Source organism: Centruroides vittatus, unplaced genomic scaffold (assembly GCF_030686945.1).
Source record: "Centruroides vittatus isolate TY-2023 unplaced genomic scaffold, ASM3068694v2 contig_3039, whole genome shotgun sequence".
NCBI lineage: Eukaryota > Metazoa > Arthropoda > Arachnida > Scorpiones > Buthidae > Centruroides > Centruroides vittatus.
The window spans coordinates 231,823-250,103 of NW_027121950.1; the positions used below are offsets into that span (position 1 = coordinate 231,823).

General features: G+C 24.6%; 1 protein-coding gene across 2 annotated transcripts in view; it reads left to right on the forward strand.

The window, feature by feature from the left end:
• LOC136972845 (uncharacterized) overlaps positions 1-18,281 on the forward strand; it is a 40,768-nt gene that overhangs the window by 12,877 nt on the left and 9,610 nt on the right. For both annotated transcript variants that reach the window (XM_067267480.1, XM_067267481.1), the window contains exons 2-4: positions 3,608-3,903; positions 8,153-8,282; positions 9,702-9,844. In XM_067267480.1, the coding sequence (XP_067123581.1) occupies positions 3,855-3,903; positions 8,153-8,282; positions 9,702-9,844 (322 nt within the window). In that variant the 5' untranslated portion in view covers positions 3,608-3,854. The remainder of the gene's footprint in view (positions 1-3,607; positions 3,904-8,152; positions 8,283-9,701; positions 9,845-18,281) is intronic.

Consider the following 18,281-nt stretch of genomic DNA (forward strand, 5'->3'; position numbering starts at 1 on the left):
AACGGAAAAGTCGTTAGGATCGGCCGGTAGAAACGACCGTTAGGAACTTCCGTGGGAAGAACCGTTAAGTTTCGAATCGTCAACCATCGGACGATTGGCCGGCGGGAAGTGACCGTTGGCGGCCGTTGCGGGAACATTCAAATTTGATTGGAGCAGGGTTCGAACGCCGTCGACTATTTAAGTTCGTATCGCGATCGGCTGGCATCGTATCGGAGGTGATCGGATCGGATCGGATCAAGGGAGATCGTCGTTATCGAAGTGCTAACTAACTCTCTCGTTGGAGATTACGTGTTTGTGTACGAACTTGTTCCTGACTCGGAGGTTTTGTTAATTACAAGTCTGTTTGTTCGTAAGGAGTTCTTTCGACGAATTTGTACGGGAATAGTCGGTTGTTGTTCAGACTAGTGTTTGTGCATATTTAATTGTAACTCTAATTTGGATTACTTTGTACATTTACTGTAAATATAAAATTTGTGTTTTTCGTCAAACCGACTGAGTGGTTATTTTGAACATTACTGAAATGTAATTTAAATATGCTTAACAACATAATTAAAAATATAATAATAATAAGTATAGAAAATATTTTTAGAATAACTTTTTATGTTAAGTTAAATTAAAATATTTTTCTTTATTTGTTTATATTTCATACTAAAGTCTTATATTAACAAATAAATAAATTATAAATTTATACAAAACTGTGTTTTGTTTTATTTATAGTTTAAATTTAAAAACAAAATATGCTGATGTAAAAATAGAAAAAAATGCAATGTAAAAAATAAGAGTGAATAATAATAAGAATATTTATATGAAAAAAATGTATAAAGTTCTCTTTTCTCCTCAAATAAGAAAAAAATCGTTGGAAAATATCTAAGAAAAAACACCTCCAGGTAAATATTTCTTACGTTCATAACATTAACAAAGCGTTGTTAGATTCTTTACATACGTAGATCAGTTGTAACAACATTTGAATATTGCCTGCTTTTTTTAATTAAAAAAAATGAAAACTAGAAAAGTTTATGTAAAAAACAAATATAAAAAATTTATGAATATATTTATTTTTACTTGAAATTTAACTGAAAGTTTTCAAATTAATTCTAAAACAATTTTTAATAAATTGTACTGTATTTATTTATTAAATTTAAAAAATAAGGTTTTATTTATGAAATTCAAGAGTCTAACCAGAAATAATCTTTACTAATACTGTCAAACCTCGGTATAGCGCTAATTTTGCCTCCGAAACTGGCGAAATTGGCGCTAAACCGAAGGGCATCGAACAGTAAAACAATGAGATTTATACACAAATTTGAAAGACAATTTGGTGTAACTCCTTTACAATGCAAAATCGTAAGTTTAGTCATTAACAGGTGTTAAAGCTTTCTCTATTTAATATTTAAAAGGACGAACAGTTCGTTAGATCTCTATGAGGGTGGTACAATAAAGGAGAGAGTTATATCGAAGTTTAACTATGTATTAATATAATAAGTTTGTGATATATTAATCAAGAAATAAAACTTATGACTATTTTATTTGTTTGTCGTCGCCTAAAAATTGTAAAAATTCAGCTAAATTAATGAAGATGAAACTTGTAAAAATCAGAATGTAACAATGAAGAAAGTTGTAAAAACAATGAAGTAATAAAAATAACAGTAAAGTAAAAAAAAGTATTAAAACTAAGAAATTAACAGAGTTAACAGCGAAATTAAGAAAGTAACAAAAAAATGAAGTAGAAAACAGTGAAAGGTGAGAAAATAACAAAGAAAACAGATAAAAGAATAGTGATAAAAACAGTAAAAAAAGTAAAATAAAACAGTAAAAATGAGAAATTAACAAAAAGTTAAAATGTAAAGAGAAAATTAACAAAGACGAAACAACTAAAGTAAAAATGTAATGAATCAAAGTTGTAAAAATAAGAAAATAACATTAAAAAACAACAAAATTTAAAAATTAACTAAGTGCTAAAGTAACGAAGAAAAACAGCAAAAGTTCAAAATAACAAAAGAGAAATCAGTGATAACAAGAAATTAACAAGAATTAAACAGGAAAGTGAAAATCGACAATAAAAAAATAAGAATTTAAAACAGAAAAATCAGCAAAACTAAGAAAGGAAGAAAAAAACAATAAAATAAGAAAGCAATGCTGGAGAAAACACCAAAAGTGGGAAAAACAACAATGGAGAAAGCAACAAAAATAAGAAAAAACAGTAAAAATCAAAAGTAACAAAAACAGAAACCAGTAAAAACAAAAAAAATTAATAAAGAATTAAACATTAAAACAAAAAAGGGGGAACTTAAACAAAAAGAAAACCGCGAAAATAAGCAATTAACAAAGAATAAAAATTGATACCGATGCTCGAAATTTCTTACGATATTTCACTATTATCCTGTAACGATGATGTATTATGTTTAATAAATAAAGTTTTCCAGTAATGTAGCATAATAATCATTTGTCACACTTACGTAATTTTACTGTACAAATTCGTATTTTACTAATTTGTCATCATCATCCAGGTTTAGATTCATTGTCGATTGATTTATAAAGAAGAATACGTCTTTTATTTTTATGCAATACAAAAACCTAATTAATGATTGTTTTCTATCGATTCACAATCATTATCTCTATTATCTTTCGAAAGCAATAAATGTTGCCTTTGCTTGGGCAGCTGTGACGAAACAAAAGTTTCGTGTTCAAGTTTAGTAGTTATTGCCTTTCTGATGAATTTCTCTGCCTCCAGGTATAGACGCTTTCTGTTTATGCAGGTTATGTTATTGTTATTGTTAAGCTTTAATGAGGATAATTCCCTTAAAATTATTTATAATAGAAACTAGTTTTTAATAATACAAAATGCAATTTTATCGATTTAATTTCTGTTTTTTTCGAGGATGTTTTCTGCTTTTGTTTACTAAGATAAAGAAGTAATTATACGGTATAAAAAGTAATAAAAGCTAAAATTTTTATTGATATTTAAAATTTCTTTTGCGTAAAAGTTTATTATTGACTCTCATCCCAAATTTTAACAATGGTTATCTTTTTTGCGTAATTTGCAATAGGCATTGCCACAATCAAATAGCACCATTAAATCTAATTTTTTTTGCCAAATTGAAAAGATTTTTTAGAAAAAATAATCTAAAAACACTTATCAACAAATTCTATCATCCGTATAGATTTATAGAGTCAGTGTTTTTTGAAACGTCTAAGCTCAAAAATCATTCATAAACTGAAGTAAATAAGCGAGAAAAAAAAATCTATAAAAATTCAAAAAGTATAAGTAAAAAAGCAAAAAATTTTAATAAAGCAAATTAATCAAAGGTATAGAAATTAAAACATAATCAATTTAGTATAATTACTTAATTATAATTAAGAATCCAAAAATTAGTATATATATTTAAAAAAATCATTTCATAAAGACTTAATTATAAAAATAATTATTAATTTTTAAACAATAAGAGAAAAATTCATTAATTACTTTTATATAAATAAAATGGCAATAAAAAGAAAATAATTGAAGTATTTTTTAAAGATAGCCGTTCGTATAAGTAGAAGTAATCGATGTTAGTCTTCGGTAAAGTTTATTATAAAAGGATAATAATTTTTTTTTAAATGTTGAAAGTTAAAACACTTAAAAAAGAGAAAAGGTTGGTTAATACGATGACTTTAAGATTAAATCGAAGTTAGTTGCTTGGTCATTTAGCGAACTATTAGCCTTTGATCCTTGTACAAGAATGCGCAATACTCCACCTCCGTGTACAAAGTGAAGCTGTCTTATTGATCAGGAGGTGGACAGAAACTGCCACACTTCGTTGCTGGATGTACAGGAGACACGACGTGTAAACCCAGCCGCTCCCGAGGGTCCTTTCATGCAATCATCGCTCAAGACATTGTTTCTGCTGCTCTGCCTCACTTACGGTAAGTGCACGTGCATCTTTATCACCTTCAAAAAAACTTCCTCCCTAATACTTTCACACTTAAAGGTTTTTCCATTAGTCTAAAAACTCATTTAAAAGTTTTTTTAGAAGTTTGGAACATTTACATTTCTAAATTTTCTAAAAAGAAAAAAAAATAATGAAGAGAATTCTCAAATGCTAGGTTATAAAGTAGTGTAATTTTTCAAATGATAAAACATAATATGATTTATTTTTTATCATCTAAAAACATTAAATCGATTATTTATTTTCTCGTTCATAAGGTAATTTCGCTTTAAAACATTATTTTATTCAAGAAAAAAAATTATACCAGTATATTTGTATAATATTTAAGAAATTAATTTTTTGGATAAATTTTATTTTTATAAAAAAGAAATTGCATTTTTTCTTACAACGTTTCCTCTTTTTTTTCTTAACAGTAATAATCTTCCATCATTATAAAGATCGTACATTAAAATAAACGTTCTTGTTAGTAATTTTTCAATTTTAAAAGAGAGAAAAATATTTTAAAAAATGGAAAATTTTTAGAAGAAATAACAAAAGTTTTCGCTCGAAGATATTTTAAAAAAGTTATTTTTTCCCTTTTCCCCCTACTAACTTTTGAGTGTTATCTTTAAAATTTTTAGGATTTACACGTTGCTTAAAGGTATCTATCGGTAATATTTATCGAATGACCCAGTAAAACTTTAGAAAAATATAGATTTTTCACAAGGATCTTCAAGTTATTGAAATTTCCTAACGTTTTGTTCAATTTTCTCAATGAATAGAGTTTAATTTCAGGCTAAACGATAACAACACTTCAAGTAAAATTACTACAACGTTGAAGCACTTTACGTGATTTTAACTTACTTTAAAAGAAAAATTTGTAGAATTTTTTTAAAATATACTTTTAATGATTTTTATTACAAAAGAAAGAAGAAAAATAACAAATTATTCTAATTTGAGTTCAGTTACGAATTGTTATTCAATGAAGCAATAAGTTATTTGTGAAAGATCCTTAAAAATTCCAACGCCCCAAATTTGCGTGCCACTTTACTACGCCCCTACTTTAGTAATATATCAGCATATTTAAACACCATTTCTATTTTCCTTAATGTAACTAATTTCTCTGTAAAATAGAAACCTTAAAGTACATGTAAATTTATACAGTTATTCTGTATGAATTCTAATTTAATACAATTCTTCGACTTCAAAAAAACGTCATCAACGGGAAAAATTAATTGATATTTTATGGTTAAAAAGTAAATAATTATTTTTAAATTGTAACATTTTAGAACAATTATAAACAATGTTAGGCTGCAATTTTTAATCACATTTTTAATTTATTTAATTTAAAATATGTACTACTCTCCATTTTAGTAGTGCCTTGCTCCTGTACATCATACTTTTCCTGTTAGCAATAGAGTTGTGTCAGTCATCTATCTAACACCTTTCGGGGAAAAGTTTTGAATTGAAATAATGTGATTTCCGGTCCAAAATGTAGGTTTCTATATAGTTAATCGGGGGCCTCCTGCTCCTAAGCTTTTTATATCTGTCTCAAGTTTCATCTATCTAACTCCGTCTTCGAGATTTAAAGGAGAGCTGCAAGTTTACATCTGCAGCTCTCCTTTAATTATACAATAAAATTAACAAAAATTTTAAATTGTTAAATCCTTTAACGCTTATAATGATATATAAATTGTAAATTAAGTGATATTGGGATATATTTTTACTAATTTTGAATAAGAATTAGAACGTTTTAGAAACAAACTCTCACAATAAAAGAAGCGCAGTGTTTATAACTTAAAGCAATAATTTAAAACTTTATATAAAATAATTTTGAAAAGAAACATTGTCAACTATTCACTAACATGTCTTTTTTTGTTTTAATATAAAAATACCCTCTAAAAATTTGCGAATAATCTTTCTTTCGTAATTCATTCACAAGCAAGGATACTTTCCAGAAGTTTGATATACGCAACAATTTTAATTATAAATAATTTAATTTATGCATTTAAGATTTATCACTAATATAAATTAATAATAAAATCCTTCTAAAAGTATATTAGTAGCGATATTATAATCCTGTGGATTATAGAAAATCCGCAGTAACGATAATTTATCTTCAAACACGTCGGAATATTTTATAATAGTACCATAAATTTTATGACGCGAGACATTCAAGTATATTAAAAATTATTCGAAACAATATATTTTATAGTAAAATATTATATATATATTATAAAATTTAACAAAAAATATTTGTATTTATTATGAATATTTTATTAATTAAACGCCATTAAGCATAGGGTACTAATTGTTAATTATTACTGTTAATATTTCGATTTTTTAAAAATTTTTTATAACATTTAAGTGATGATTACGTCATTAAATTTAATCCTTGATTACATTTGAGAATTGCCGTTATCGTATTCTTCAAATAAAACATCGAAGTATGCTATAAAACAGGGAAGAGTTTATTATTAAAGTTAAGATGTGTAATATCTTTTAATTAGTTAGATACGATCAATTCTTCTCTTACTTTTTTGAAGGATTATTCTGAGATTAATTACAAAAATTAAAGAAAAATTCAAAAATTATTCACATAATTTTTCCCTAAATTTTTATCTTTTATTGTCAGATTGAATACTTTTTTTTAACATCAAACTTTGCCTTGTAATTTATCAAATTAAACGATTTTAAACTTTGTTAGAATTAAATCTCTTCTTTCTTTATCCAAAAAAGCGAAATATTTTTATAAAAAAATTAATGATAAAATGATTTTTTAAATAATTATATTTTTGAAAGCTTTAAAATATGATTTATTAAAGTAAATCTATATATTTTAAATGCGCTCTTCGATGTTTGATTGTTCGATATTCATTTAAATAAAATGAAAAATAAATAAAAATCTTGCGTGTTCAATCTCTTCTTCTTCATTTACTTTACTTTAAAAATATTCTAGAAATTCAAAGTATATAAAACTCTACCCTTAGAGATCGTCGATGTTTGTAGAAAAGGCAAAGAAAAAAGGTTTCTAGTTTGTCTCCCTTCCAGAATAACTAGATACAATTTCTTATACATTGAAAGAAAAAATATATATATATTTTTGAAAAATTTTTTAAAATACTTTTTAGATTTGATTGCAAAGAATGTTTATTTTCTTAACTACAAATTCAAAAATAACGTTATTTTCTATAGAAAAATTTGTTCTATAGAAAATTCTATAAAAAAAACTTTCCTGATACTTGCATTAACGTACTAAAAATATCTCAAATTACTTTATTAATTTTTTTAAAATTAAAAAACAAAAATCTATTGAAATTTTTTAGATAAATCGTAAATTAATTCGAATATTTAAGTTATTTTTTTTGTAAATTAGAATACTTTTATGCAGTTTAATTTCTTAGTAAATTCTCCAAATTAATTTCTATACAGAAAATATTATTAAACAATTAGGAAGAAGCTAAAGCGAATTAAAATATATTTTAATTTAAAAAAAAAAATTCAAATTTAAGAATTAATCTATAATTTTTCAGGAAATTTTCTTTATTGTTTTTAGTTATTTTAATGCATTTTAGCGAATTTAGTCTTGTCGTAGTCCTATTCTATAACATATAATGGGCCCTTCTTTATTATATAGTAATAAATTTAGAAATGTGAGATCCTAGAATGCAGCCTCATAGCGTGAGCCCTAAGCTATTGCTTGTTAACCTTTGTAAATCCATCCTGACTACGAGTATAATACAATCTCTCTGCGGAAAATATCATTTCTAAGTTTATTTTCTTATTTTCTGCAGAGAAATTTTATTTAGAAACTTTATTAAGATACTAAAATCAGGACCTGATTTACAGATAAGCTTAATAATCTATTGCCTAAGGCTTCACGCTATGAGGTTAGAGTCTAGGAGCCTCGCTCTTCTTAAACTTTATTGGTTACGAGGCTTTTACATGTTATGCAAAAATTAATTTATGTAAAAAATTTCAATATATTTTTCATTAAAAAATTAATTTATTCTGTATTAACCTTTAATTTTTCATTTAATTTTAAATTAAAAAAAATTGTTTGAAATATAAAATTTAGTTAAGTACAGGATCAATATATTATTTGAATAATCAGTGCATTTGTATTTGAAATTGTATCTCATTAACATAAATTAAATATTAAATATAATTTTTTAGATTATAATATAAATTGTTTTTATTTAATTTTTTTCATATTAAATGTTTGAAAGATTGTACGAAATTTTCAGAATGTAATGGCAAAAGTTTCAATTGTTCTTCTGAGAATTTCCAAAAATGTATGGATTCGTTGCAAGCAGTGACTCAAAGCGAAAAACTTGCATTTGCTACTACAAAAGAGGAACTTTCGGATGTCTGTCAGTAAGTATAATTAAATTATAAAATGATTAAGATAAAACAGTACTTTGTACACTAAAAATGTTAGTGGTGCGTCTATCAGATCCTTTAGAGGAATAAGAATTTACAACCTGACAAAGTTAGTACTAAGTTTAATTAAAGAAAAGAGACTATAAAGTAAAACTAATTTCCTCCAATTAAAGAATAGACACTTAAAAGTTATAAATATAGTTAGTTTTAATTAGATTCTTTGCAGATTTCAATCTTCATAATTTAAAGTGGAGTGAGTGACAGAATAATGAATGTTACAGGAAACAAGTAGAAGTAGGTTGAGGGATTTTAGAGTGATTCAGGAAGCGAAGCAATTGTCGTTTCGAATTTCACTCAGTTTTCGAGCTTCAGGAAGTACTGGATAATGCATTAGTTGGTTCTGGTGTCAAGCACCTCTGACGATGTTTCTATTGATAGGAGATTAACGCCTTGCTGAAGCGAAAGATCTATTGTGAAAGAATGGCATCTTTCCAAAACCAATGATTCTTTACGCTGACTGAACGGAACCAATTAAAATCGTAAAGAACTTATATACAAAAGAATATTGTAATGAAATAATTTAAATAAAGTAAATAACAAAATAGGATCTTTCACGATAAGATCTTGCAGTTAAAGAAACTTGATTAACAGTAGGTTTTTGCAACTGTTTCTTTGGCATTTCACACGAACTTTCTAGCGCTTTAAGCATTAATTATCTACCATTAATTTATAAATTTTACAACGCTAATTCGTTAATTCTATAGCACTTTAAGCACTAATTATAGAGAAACAATTCACACGTTCTACATCGCTCTTAGCAATAATTCTATATCACATTAGAATGAAGAATTGATACCGTAGAATTTCCATTTTTCATAACTTTAATGCTAAATTTAGTCAGTCAGATTAACGATAGTTTAAATTCTTTTCACAAATTTTATTTTTTACACCATTCACATAACTTTAAAAAGAAAAAGATAATACTCGAATTGAAGCTTAGTTTCTAGAAGTGCATTGTAAAAATCTAAACTTCGTGAGACGTGAGTGCTGATAAGAATGTCTCCAGAGAAGAAACGAAGAAAACTATATTCGCTTGATGTGTGGTGTTTATTTCATACTTTAACACACTTCTACTTTCTTATCTTTAAATGCACCAACTTCTCTTTCTGTTCCACTGGATTTTAAATTCACTTGACTAAACTGTCACATAAGTTATATAAATTGATTTTATTGCTTTCATTTCCATTAATTTAACGTTTCGTGAAGATATTAAATATTATTAGCATGCGTTTTTCGTTTAAAATTAACAAGATTTTCAGCTCGTTTTTTTTTTAACTCTAGAGTAACATAAATTATAATGAATTTGTTACGATACTTATCTGAAATTCATCTGTATGATAATTTTATTTTTAGGCAGCTTAAAGAAGGCTTCTACTGCGTGGAAAATCATAGTAAAAAATGTTTTTCTACTACTCAAAGACGTTTACTCGATTCTGTTGTTTCTGGATCAAGAAACGTTATCAAAGATCTTTGTGTTTCTGGAAATATACAAGATAGTAAGAGCTTTTCTTTATTTTATTTCTTTTTTTAATTGATTTTTTGCAAATAAAAATATTAATTTGAATATTTAAGAATGGTTTTTTATAATGATTAAAATTTGAAATATCATACATATAATGATATTTTAACGTTTTAATGATTACTGTAAAGAATAAAAAATCACCGTTCCTTGTTATATTTTATTGTTGTTATTGTTAATATTCTATTGTATAGTATTATATTTTTATATATAATACTAAATAATATTTTATAATAATAATATTATTATTATTAAATATATATGTACTAGAATTGGCTAGGATCATTTTACATATATATGTACTGTACATATACACATATCATTACTGCAGAGCATATAATTATAAACTATATAGTAACTATAATGATGTAAACAATTTTTTACATTTTCGTTTTTTAATAATGTAATTATATTCTTTTTACATCAAATAGCCTTAGGACATAATTTATTTATAATTGCCCTATGTTAATTTGTATAAATGAGATTAATAATAATAATTTACTCATAATTTATAATAAATGTTTTAATAAAATATATAATAAATTAAAAATTTAAAATATATTCATATTTTTACTCATAATTTACGTATGTAATGACGTCAAAATGACATCAATACATACGTAAATTATAAATAAAAATATGGAAGGTAATCTTGCAAAATGTTAAATGTGTATATATTCTTAATTAAAAATTCAAAATAAATATAAAAAGTCTGAATATTATTTCACGTATTTATTTTTCAAACAGATACGTGAAAAAAATTTAAAATAAATTGATAAATAGAATTAATTTTTAAAAATTTCTTTTAAAAACTAGACAATAATACAAAAAATAAGCTTAAAACTATAAATATATCATTCAATACGTAAATTAAAATTTTAAAATACTGAATTGTTTTTTACAATAAATCTAATTATCCATCAGAAAAAAATGGAAAAAAAACTTTTTTTCCCTCCAATTACCTTAAAACAAACAATGAAAAGATTTTTTAGATAAAATTAATTTTATTGTATTCATATAATGAAATTGTATCAAAATAAATTTAATATCCGTTACAAAACTTAGAAAATCAAAGATATATTTAAGTTTTTAAAGAAAAACAGGAAAATTTAATTACAAAAATAAAAAGATATATGTATTTGATATAAAAAATAAAATAAATTTTTAAAAGAATTTATCAGGTATTTAGTTTTTTTAAGGTCTCTTAGAGATCGAGAAAATCAATGCCACGTACCTTATTGAGGATCCAATACAAATCAGTGTTAAAATATATATATTATATTTTTTAAGTAATAAAATGTGACAAAAAAAGTTATTTAAAATATACAAGAAATGAAATGGATTATTTGAAGCAAATGTTTTTGAGGTCTTTTAAATGTGAAACTTCAGAAGCATAAACTAGGCCCTATATAAGTAGTAGACAGAGAACTCTATTTCTAAATAGTTTTTTAAATATTATTTGTATATTTTTACGCCATATGTATATATAAAAGAACATTTTTCTACAAAATATTTGAAATTATGTTGTTATTGGCCACTAGCTCAATAATGTTGAAAACCAATGGTCTATATGTTTTAAAGCATGCAAGATTCTGTACTTATTTAATTTTTTCAGTATTTATATTAATTAATTAAAACTTTTAAAATTAAAAAAAATTAAATATTATAATAACTTAACATTTGCATTTCTTATAAATAAGATATAAATTGTTAACTTTTTTAAATTAACTTTTTAGAAATTCCTAGATTAATCGATTAAAACTTTTTTTTATCTTAATTAAATAGTCTAAACCCATAAACCCATTATACATCTAAAAACAAACTTTATTAATCTAATTTCTGTGTTATTAAAGAAGTTTTAGATTAAACAATTAAATATTATAAACTTATAGACAAAACGAGCAGATTAACATAGCTTAAGTCAATTACATTTAATTGATTAATCAGAAATTCTTTAATAAATCAATCTAAAAGCTGTAAATTTGATTACTAAAATTAGTTTTTACACATAAACGAGTAAATTAATATAGGTTAATCTCACATTAAATCTAGAAATTTGATATTTTTATCATTTTAAAATTGATATTTCCCACTTTAATATTCCAAAATATTTACTTTTTAAAATTATAAAATATTTCTAGCTTTATAATGATATCGAATTTTTCCCCATATATTCTTCTAGTTTCACGTAAATTTTTAAACAAAATTTTGAAATAAAATTAAAAATAAAGTAAGGAAATTTGATGCTAAACAGAGTTAAAGGAGATAAATATATTAAGAAAATTCAAAATCATTCAGATAATAATTAATTTTGAGAGTTTTGACTTAGATTTATAGCATCAATGAACGATTAGAATTACATAAAAGTCAATATTAGCCACTTTTGATTAAGTTAGTAAGAATATATAATTAATTAAAAGCAAATGGAGATTTAAAAAATTGACTTTTTGGTATGTAAATATTGACAAAAGTAAAATTCGATCGTTATTAAATATAATTAAATATATATACATATTTAATTATATTTAATATTTTATTAACCTTGTATGTGTGTATGTATATAAAGAAATGTAAAGTAAATTAGAGAAACCGATAGGTATTTTTTTCACTTTAGAAAATAACTTTATGTAGTTAATCTAAAATATATTTTTTTAAATGATTAAATTTATATAAAGAATCTTTAGAAGTTATTATAAAAAAAAACTTCTTAAATAATAAAATTAGCATTAGCAATCAGAGAATTTTATATAAGAAATGTTTTAGAAATGAGATTAGGGAGAACAATAGTATTGTTTTATAGAAAAAGATTTTAGAAATACAAAGAACAATAAATTTTATAAAGGAAATGTTTTAAAAATAAGTTTAGAAAGAATAATATATATCTATAATTGAATTTTTTTAGATTCAAAATTAAAAATAGCAACTTATTTTATAAACTATTTTTTTAATAAATTAAATTTATAAACAGGAGTATACGTTAAGAATTGTTTAAAAAAAATTAAATTAAACTATTTTATATAAGAATATTATAAAGAATTAATTAAAGAAGAGAAATTGTCTACAAATAAGTTTATTAGCGTAATTAAACGAATTTTTTATTATTAAAATTATTAAAAACATATATTTTATATATGACTTTTTCACAATATAAATTGGAGATTTAGGCCTATAAAAGGATCTTTTTTAGAAATAAAATTGTAGTGTTATATTTATTATTATTATATTACAAAAATTTATATATATATATTTTATTTTATTATATATATAAGGTTTATTATATATTATAAAGAATTAAAAGGAATTAGAAAGAGCGGTTTATTTTACAAAAGATTTTTTGAAAATAAAATTATAAAGAGAATGCTCATTATAAACGTATATTTAAAAGAATAAAATACCAATACATTTTGCATAAGAAGTTTTCAGAGATAAATTTAGAATACTCTATAAACCAATTTTTTAGAATTAAAATTAAACACTTTATATAGGAGTATTTTAAATGGAATTCAGAGAAAACAATTTTAGAATTTTTTTAGAATAAATTTAGAAAATACAATATACAGTACCTGTACTTATATAAACGAATTTTTTAGATTATTCTAAATTTAATTATAGAAAAATTCTTTCATAAATTATATTGTTTTCTCTAATATCCTTGCTTAAAAAGTCTTATATTAAGTTCATTACTCTTAAGAATTGTTTTTTAAAAGATTAACTTATAAAGTTATAAAGTGCAATACACTTTATATAAAAATTTTTAGAACGGAAATTAGATAAAGCAATACATTTTTATAGCAATTTTTTAGAGATAAAATGAAAGAATGTTTTCTTTATAAAAAAGCAATAATAAATGAAAACGTTTAGTACAATTTGAAGATGAAATAATAAATAGAAATTAATTTCATATAATTTTTTCACATACAGTACGTGGTTATTTAGTAAAACAAATTTCGTAATTACCTCTTGTTCATTATTAATTAACCTTTGTTGTTAATGCATAAATATTAGGAAAGGCTTTAGTGTTTATTTTAGCTAATAACCTAATGTAGTAGCATGAATAAGCAGTTTGTTCAATTTATCTTTGGTGCCATTTGTTCTTGGATAGGATTATACGAATAATTTACTATTGAATTTGATTACATGATATAGGAAATTACTTGACTAGTAAGGAAATGCTCTCACGTAATAAAGTCGTTACATTCAGAATTTCAAGTAGCATTATAATTGAGGTATACTCATAGAGTAATGTATAAATTTTCCTATATTCTATTTGTTGCTGCCTCATTCTCCCTTCACAAAACTTAAAATTTGTAAATCGTTTCGAGTTATAATTAAAACATTTTAATCAATTTTCAAATATTTTATTTAAAAAATTCAGTTTCGAGTCATTAGAAGTCGAATGAAGTTCAAAAATTCTGTTAATAATTTCTTCTTTGGGAGTCGTTCATTAATTGCGTATACAGTATTTGAGCCATTTTTTTATCCTTTTCCTCTTTTTTGTGTACAAAGATGTACCAAACGTACATCTTTGTACACAACAAAGATGTACTAAACATACATCTTTGTACACATTTTCCCCTTTAATTACCTGTATAATAGTTCACAGATTACCTAGCATTAAAGAAATAAAGTTCTGCAAATATTTTCCGACTGGTAGTGTACTCATAGGATTAGTAAGTAGGCTTATAAGAACAAATTGGTATGCTACTACACCGAAAAAAGCAAAAAAATTCACGTATACAATGCCTCCCCCACCGTGTACAATGCTGTACTTTCCGCAAATCCCTCCCTTAAACTGTACTGTACATGTAATTAATGGAAGGTCCTTGATTCTAATGATCCTTATGGTTCAAATTACGAGAATTCGACGTTAATTTTATAAAAATTAATTATAAAAATGCATAAAATTTTAAAATGGTTTGTTTGTTGTTTTATAAATTTTCTATTATTTTGTCAAATCTTTTTAAAAGTAACGTATTATTTCTGTTGTATTGTCTCGACTAATGGCAGAAGTAGTGATAAGGTTAATTACTTAGAAAGCGAATCGTGCTAATTCCCAAGATAACACTAATTACAATTAGATAGGTCACTACTCTAGGGGATGGAAACTATACTGCAACATCAGCTAGTCTTACTTTACATCGGTTCTAGTACATTTTTCTTTAGTAAAATTTCACATAAATGAACTAATTTAGCTAAATACTCTTCGAATCTTCTGAATTCTTGAGCTCTTGAGCATTGTATAAAACTAAAATTTATGAACTTTTCAGTAACATTCAAGAAAACATTCAAGGCTTTTCAAATAATGTTACATTGTTTAAGTCTATTCTTTCCTAATTTAATAAATTAAGAAATACCCCAAGTATTTTCCTTACTCATTAAACCAGAAAATGGTATCGAACGAAACAAGTAATAATATAAAATTCTTTAGAATATTCTATGTTTCTATTTTATGGTTGAATGTTTTTTGTTGTAATCTTTACTCGTAAAAGAATTTAAAAAATAAAAAAATATATAAATATGTTTTCAACTTTAATTATTAAAATGTTTGAAGACCTGAAAAAAAAATTTCTTTGCAATTACTTTGAAAAATTTAATAATAAATTTTCCAGTTACATTATTACATTACTAATGAATATTTAACTATGGCAATAAACTTAATATTTTTCAAAAAATTATTATTAATAATTTTTTTTATATTTTCATAAAATTTTTAAGTTATTTTTCTTTCTTTTTTTCTAATATCACAGTAATTTTTAAATCTTATTTTTGCAAAAACATGATAAAATAATTTCAAAAAACTCCAATAAAATTTAATAATTTTCTAAAAATGATAAGTGAGCTTTATGATTTTTTATTTATTTATTAATATTTAAATATTTTTAAAAATTCCTGAAAGATGAGGGTTATCGTTATAACGATTTATGGGTGAAACTTAAATATTTTATTAAGTAAATATGTAAAAAATATATCAATTTTTAGATGAAAACTTAATATTAATATGCTAGGTAATCCAAAAGTCAGTTAGCCATTCTTAAGATCTTAAAAATATTTCTCGGTTTTGGACACTGAATTTGCTATTGATTCTTGAGAAAATAATTTAAATTTTTATCATATTTCTAAATCTAAAAATAAGCAGTTACATGGTTTCAAATGATATTTAAAAAATGGTAATAAAGTTTTCTTCCAGAAAACTATTTTTTTTAAATTTTTTATATTATTATGACCTGATTTTTTTTTCTTTTTCGAGGTTTAGATGATGTTCTTTAATAAATTTTCTCAATTTTTGAAAATAAAGATAACAATTTATGATAAATTGAAAGAAATTTGCAAGTTTTTATTATGGAACTTATGACAAACTTTACTTGTCATAAGTTGCAAAAGTGGAGTGAAGTGTTCAACAAAACTCGCATTAAGATTATATCTGGCAATTAAAATGAATCAATAAAAGAGTTTTCTCTCTCTTATTACCCTCATTACTACAAGTTTAATGCTTCAATTATAAGTTAAAATGCCGATTATGATTTCCTTTTCTAGAGGTCTTTAAATTATAAAATTAGCCATCTAATGAATCGAAGTTCTGAAAATAAAATTATTCTCTCATCTTTTATGAAATAATTAAACTAGTTAGCAAATAATCGGGGTGAGTAATGTTTTTATTTTTTTTTTTTTTATTCTTCGAATATTATGAATAAAGTCGATGGAAAGTGAGCTGATTCGGCGTAAGAGGTTATCTATCTGAGAGAATGGAAGATCGATTATTTTTAAAGATAAAAAGAATTGTTTCTCATAATTTTGAATTAATTAAAATTATAAATTTTTAATCGATCGTTACAGTTTGATTTCCAGTTCAATTACATTACAAATCGATCAAGGTCGGCATGATCTTGATCAATTCATATGGTATCGAGCGCTATACCGTATGTATCATTATGTTGGAAGCACTAATTATATCATATTCAAACATTCCATTTATGCAAGAAATTCTAAAGAATATTAAATTAAAGTATTTAAAATCTTGTATGTAACAATTTTCTAATTAAAATGTTTAAAATATTCTAACAAGTTTAAAGATTTTTAGAAAGGTATAAGTCGTAGTACAATATATCACGTCTCAGTTTCTGATATGCACTCGAATAAGGCATGGGAGGCCCAGAACTGGACGTAGATTTGTTGTGGCCTTAATCTAAAACATGTAACAGGTCCTTCAGAATCCCACCAAATAATAATAAAGGTAAAAATATAAGGCTTTCTATCGGGGTGCCGCAACGAAATTTTAAGGATACCGCTGAGCAGCTTCATAATACTTCTTACGTGTATTGCTATAAGTACGAAATTATATATTGGTAAAGAAGTAGGGAATGCAGAGGGGAAAAAAATTACCAAGTTGGGATGCCAGAAAGAATGAAAACACTGCCTTAACTCGTAACACGAGGCCCTAAGCTGCAGCTTACTTAGCTTACATGCAAATTCGGTCCTAGTTAGTGTGTTAATATGAACGTATGTCTGAGGAATCAGAGATGCAGCAAATAGCCTCAAGTTATTTGTTACATGGCCTCGAGCCGGGCCAAGCGAGCTGTCAGTCTATCAAAGAGAATTCGTGTTCGGTATGTGCTCAGTATGGTCGCATTTTATTTCCTCCATTTTCCATCTTTTTTTGAACGAATAGAGAAAATGGTTTGCTCCAAATTCGACATGTCGGTGTCTTTCGTCTGTACCCTGAGGGAAAATGAGACATCTGTCTCATCTTACCTCATTTGTGTACGTGCTCAACTGTGTATCCGCCATTAGATATTTGATGAAGAGTTACAGCATAATTTTTTTGACAAAATAAGATGTAAATTTTAATATATATTCACAATTTATGTCACATCAAATTTTGGAGACAGATTCGTTGTCACACAGGAACATCATATGTTCTTGTGTTGTGAATTGAAAACGAATTGTAAAGAATCCAAAATTTGGTATTTGTCTTCTAGTTGAGAATATGTTAGTAGTAATTTGCCATCCTGGCTTTATTGTTTATATAAGATGATGGTTAATTCTGACAAATATATTAAAATAGCAGATATGTCTGGGCGAATAGTAAACACAGCAAACATTAAAATGAAAATCACATTAAGAATGTGGTTATTTTAGTCTATCATTAACTTGTTTTTTCGAATTCAGGCTGTTGTCGAAGTTGAAATCACTGACGTTACAATGGAGATAACTAGTGATCATGTGACCAAAATTACTAACCAGAAATATTTTAATCTCTTAATAAGTGACCACTTATTCTTGCTCCACTCTTCCTTAATAATAAGAAAAAAATGTAACAAAACAGAATAAACACGGCAAAATGTACTTTGAAAAATGGGAAAAAACAAATCATCTTATTTAAATTCATATTACAACAATAAAAACAAATGAACAAT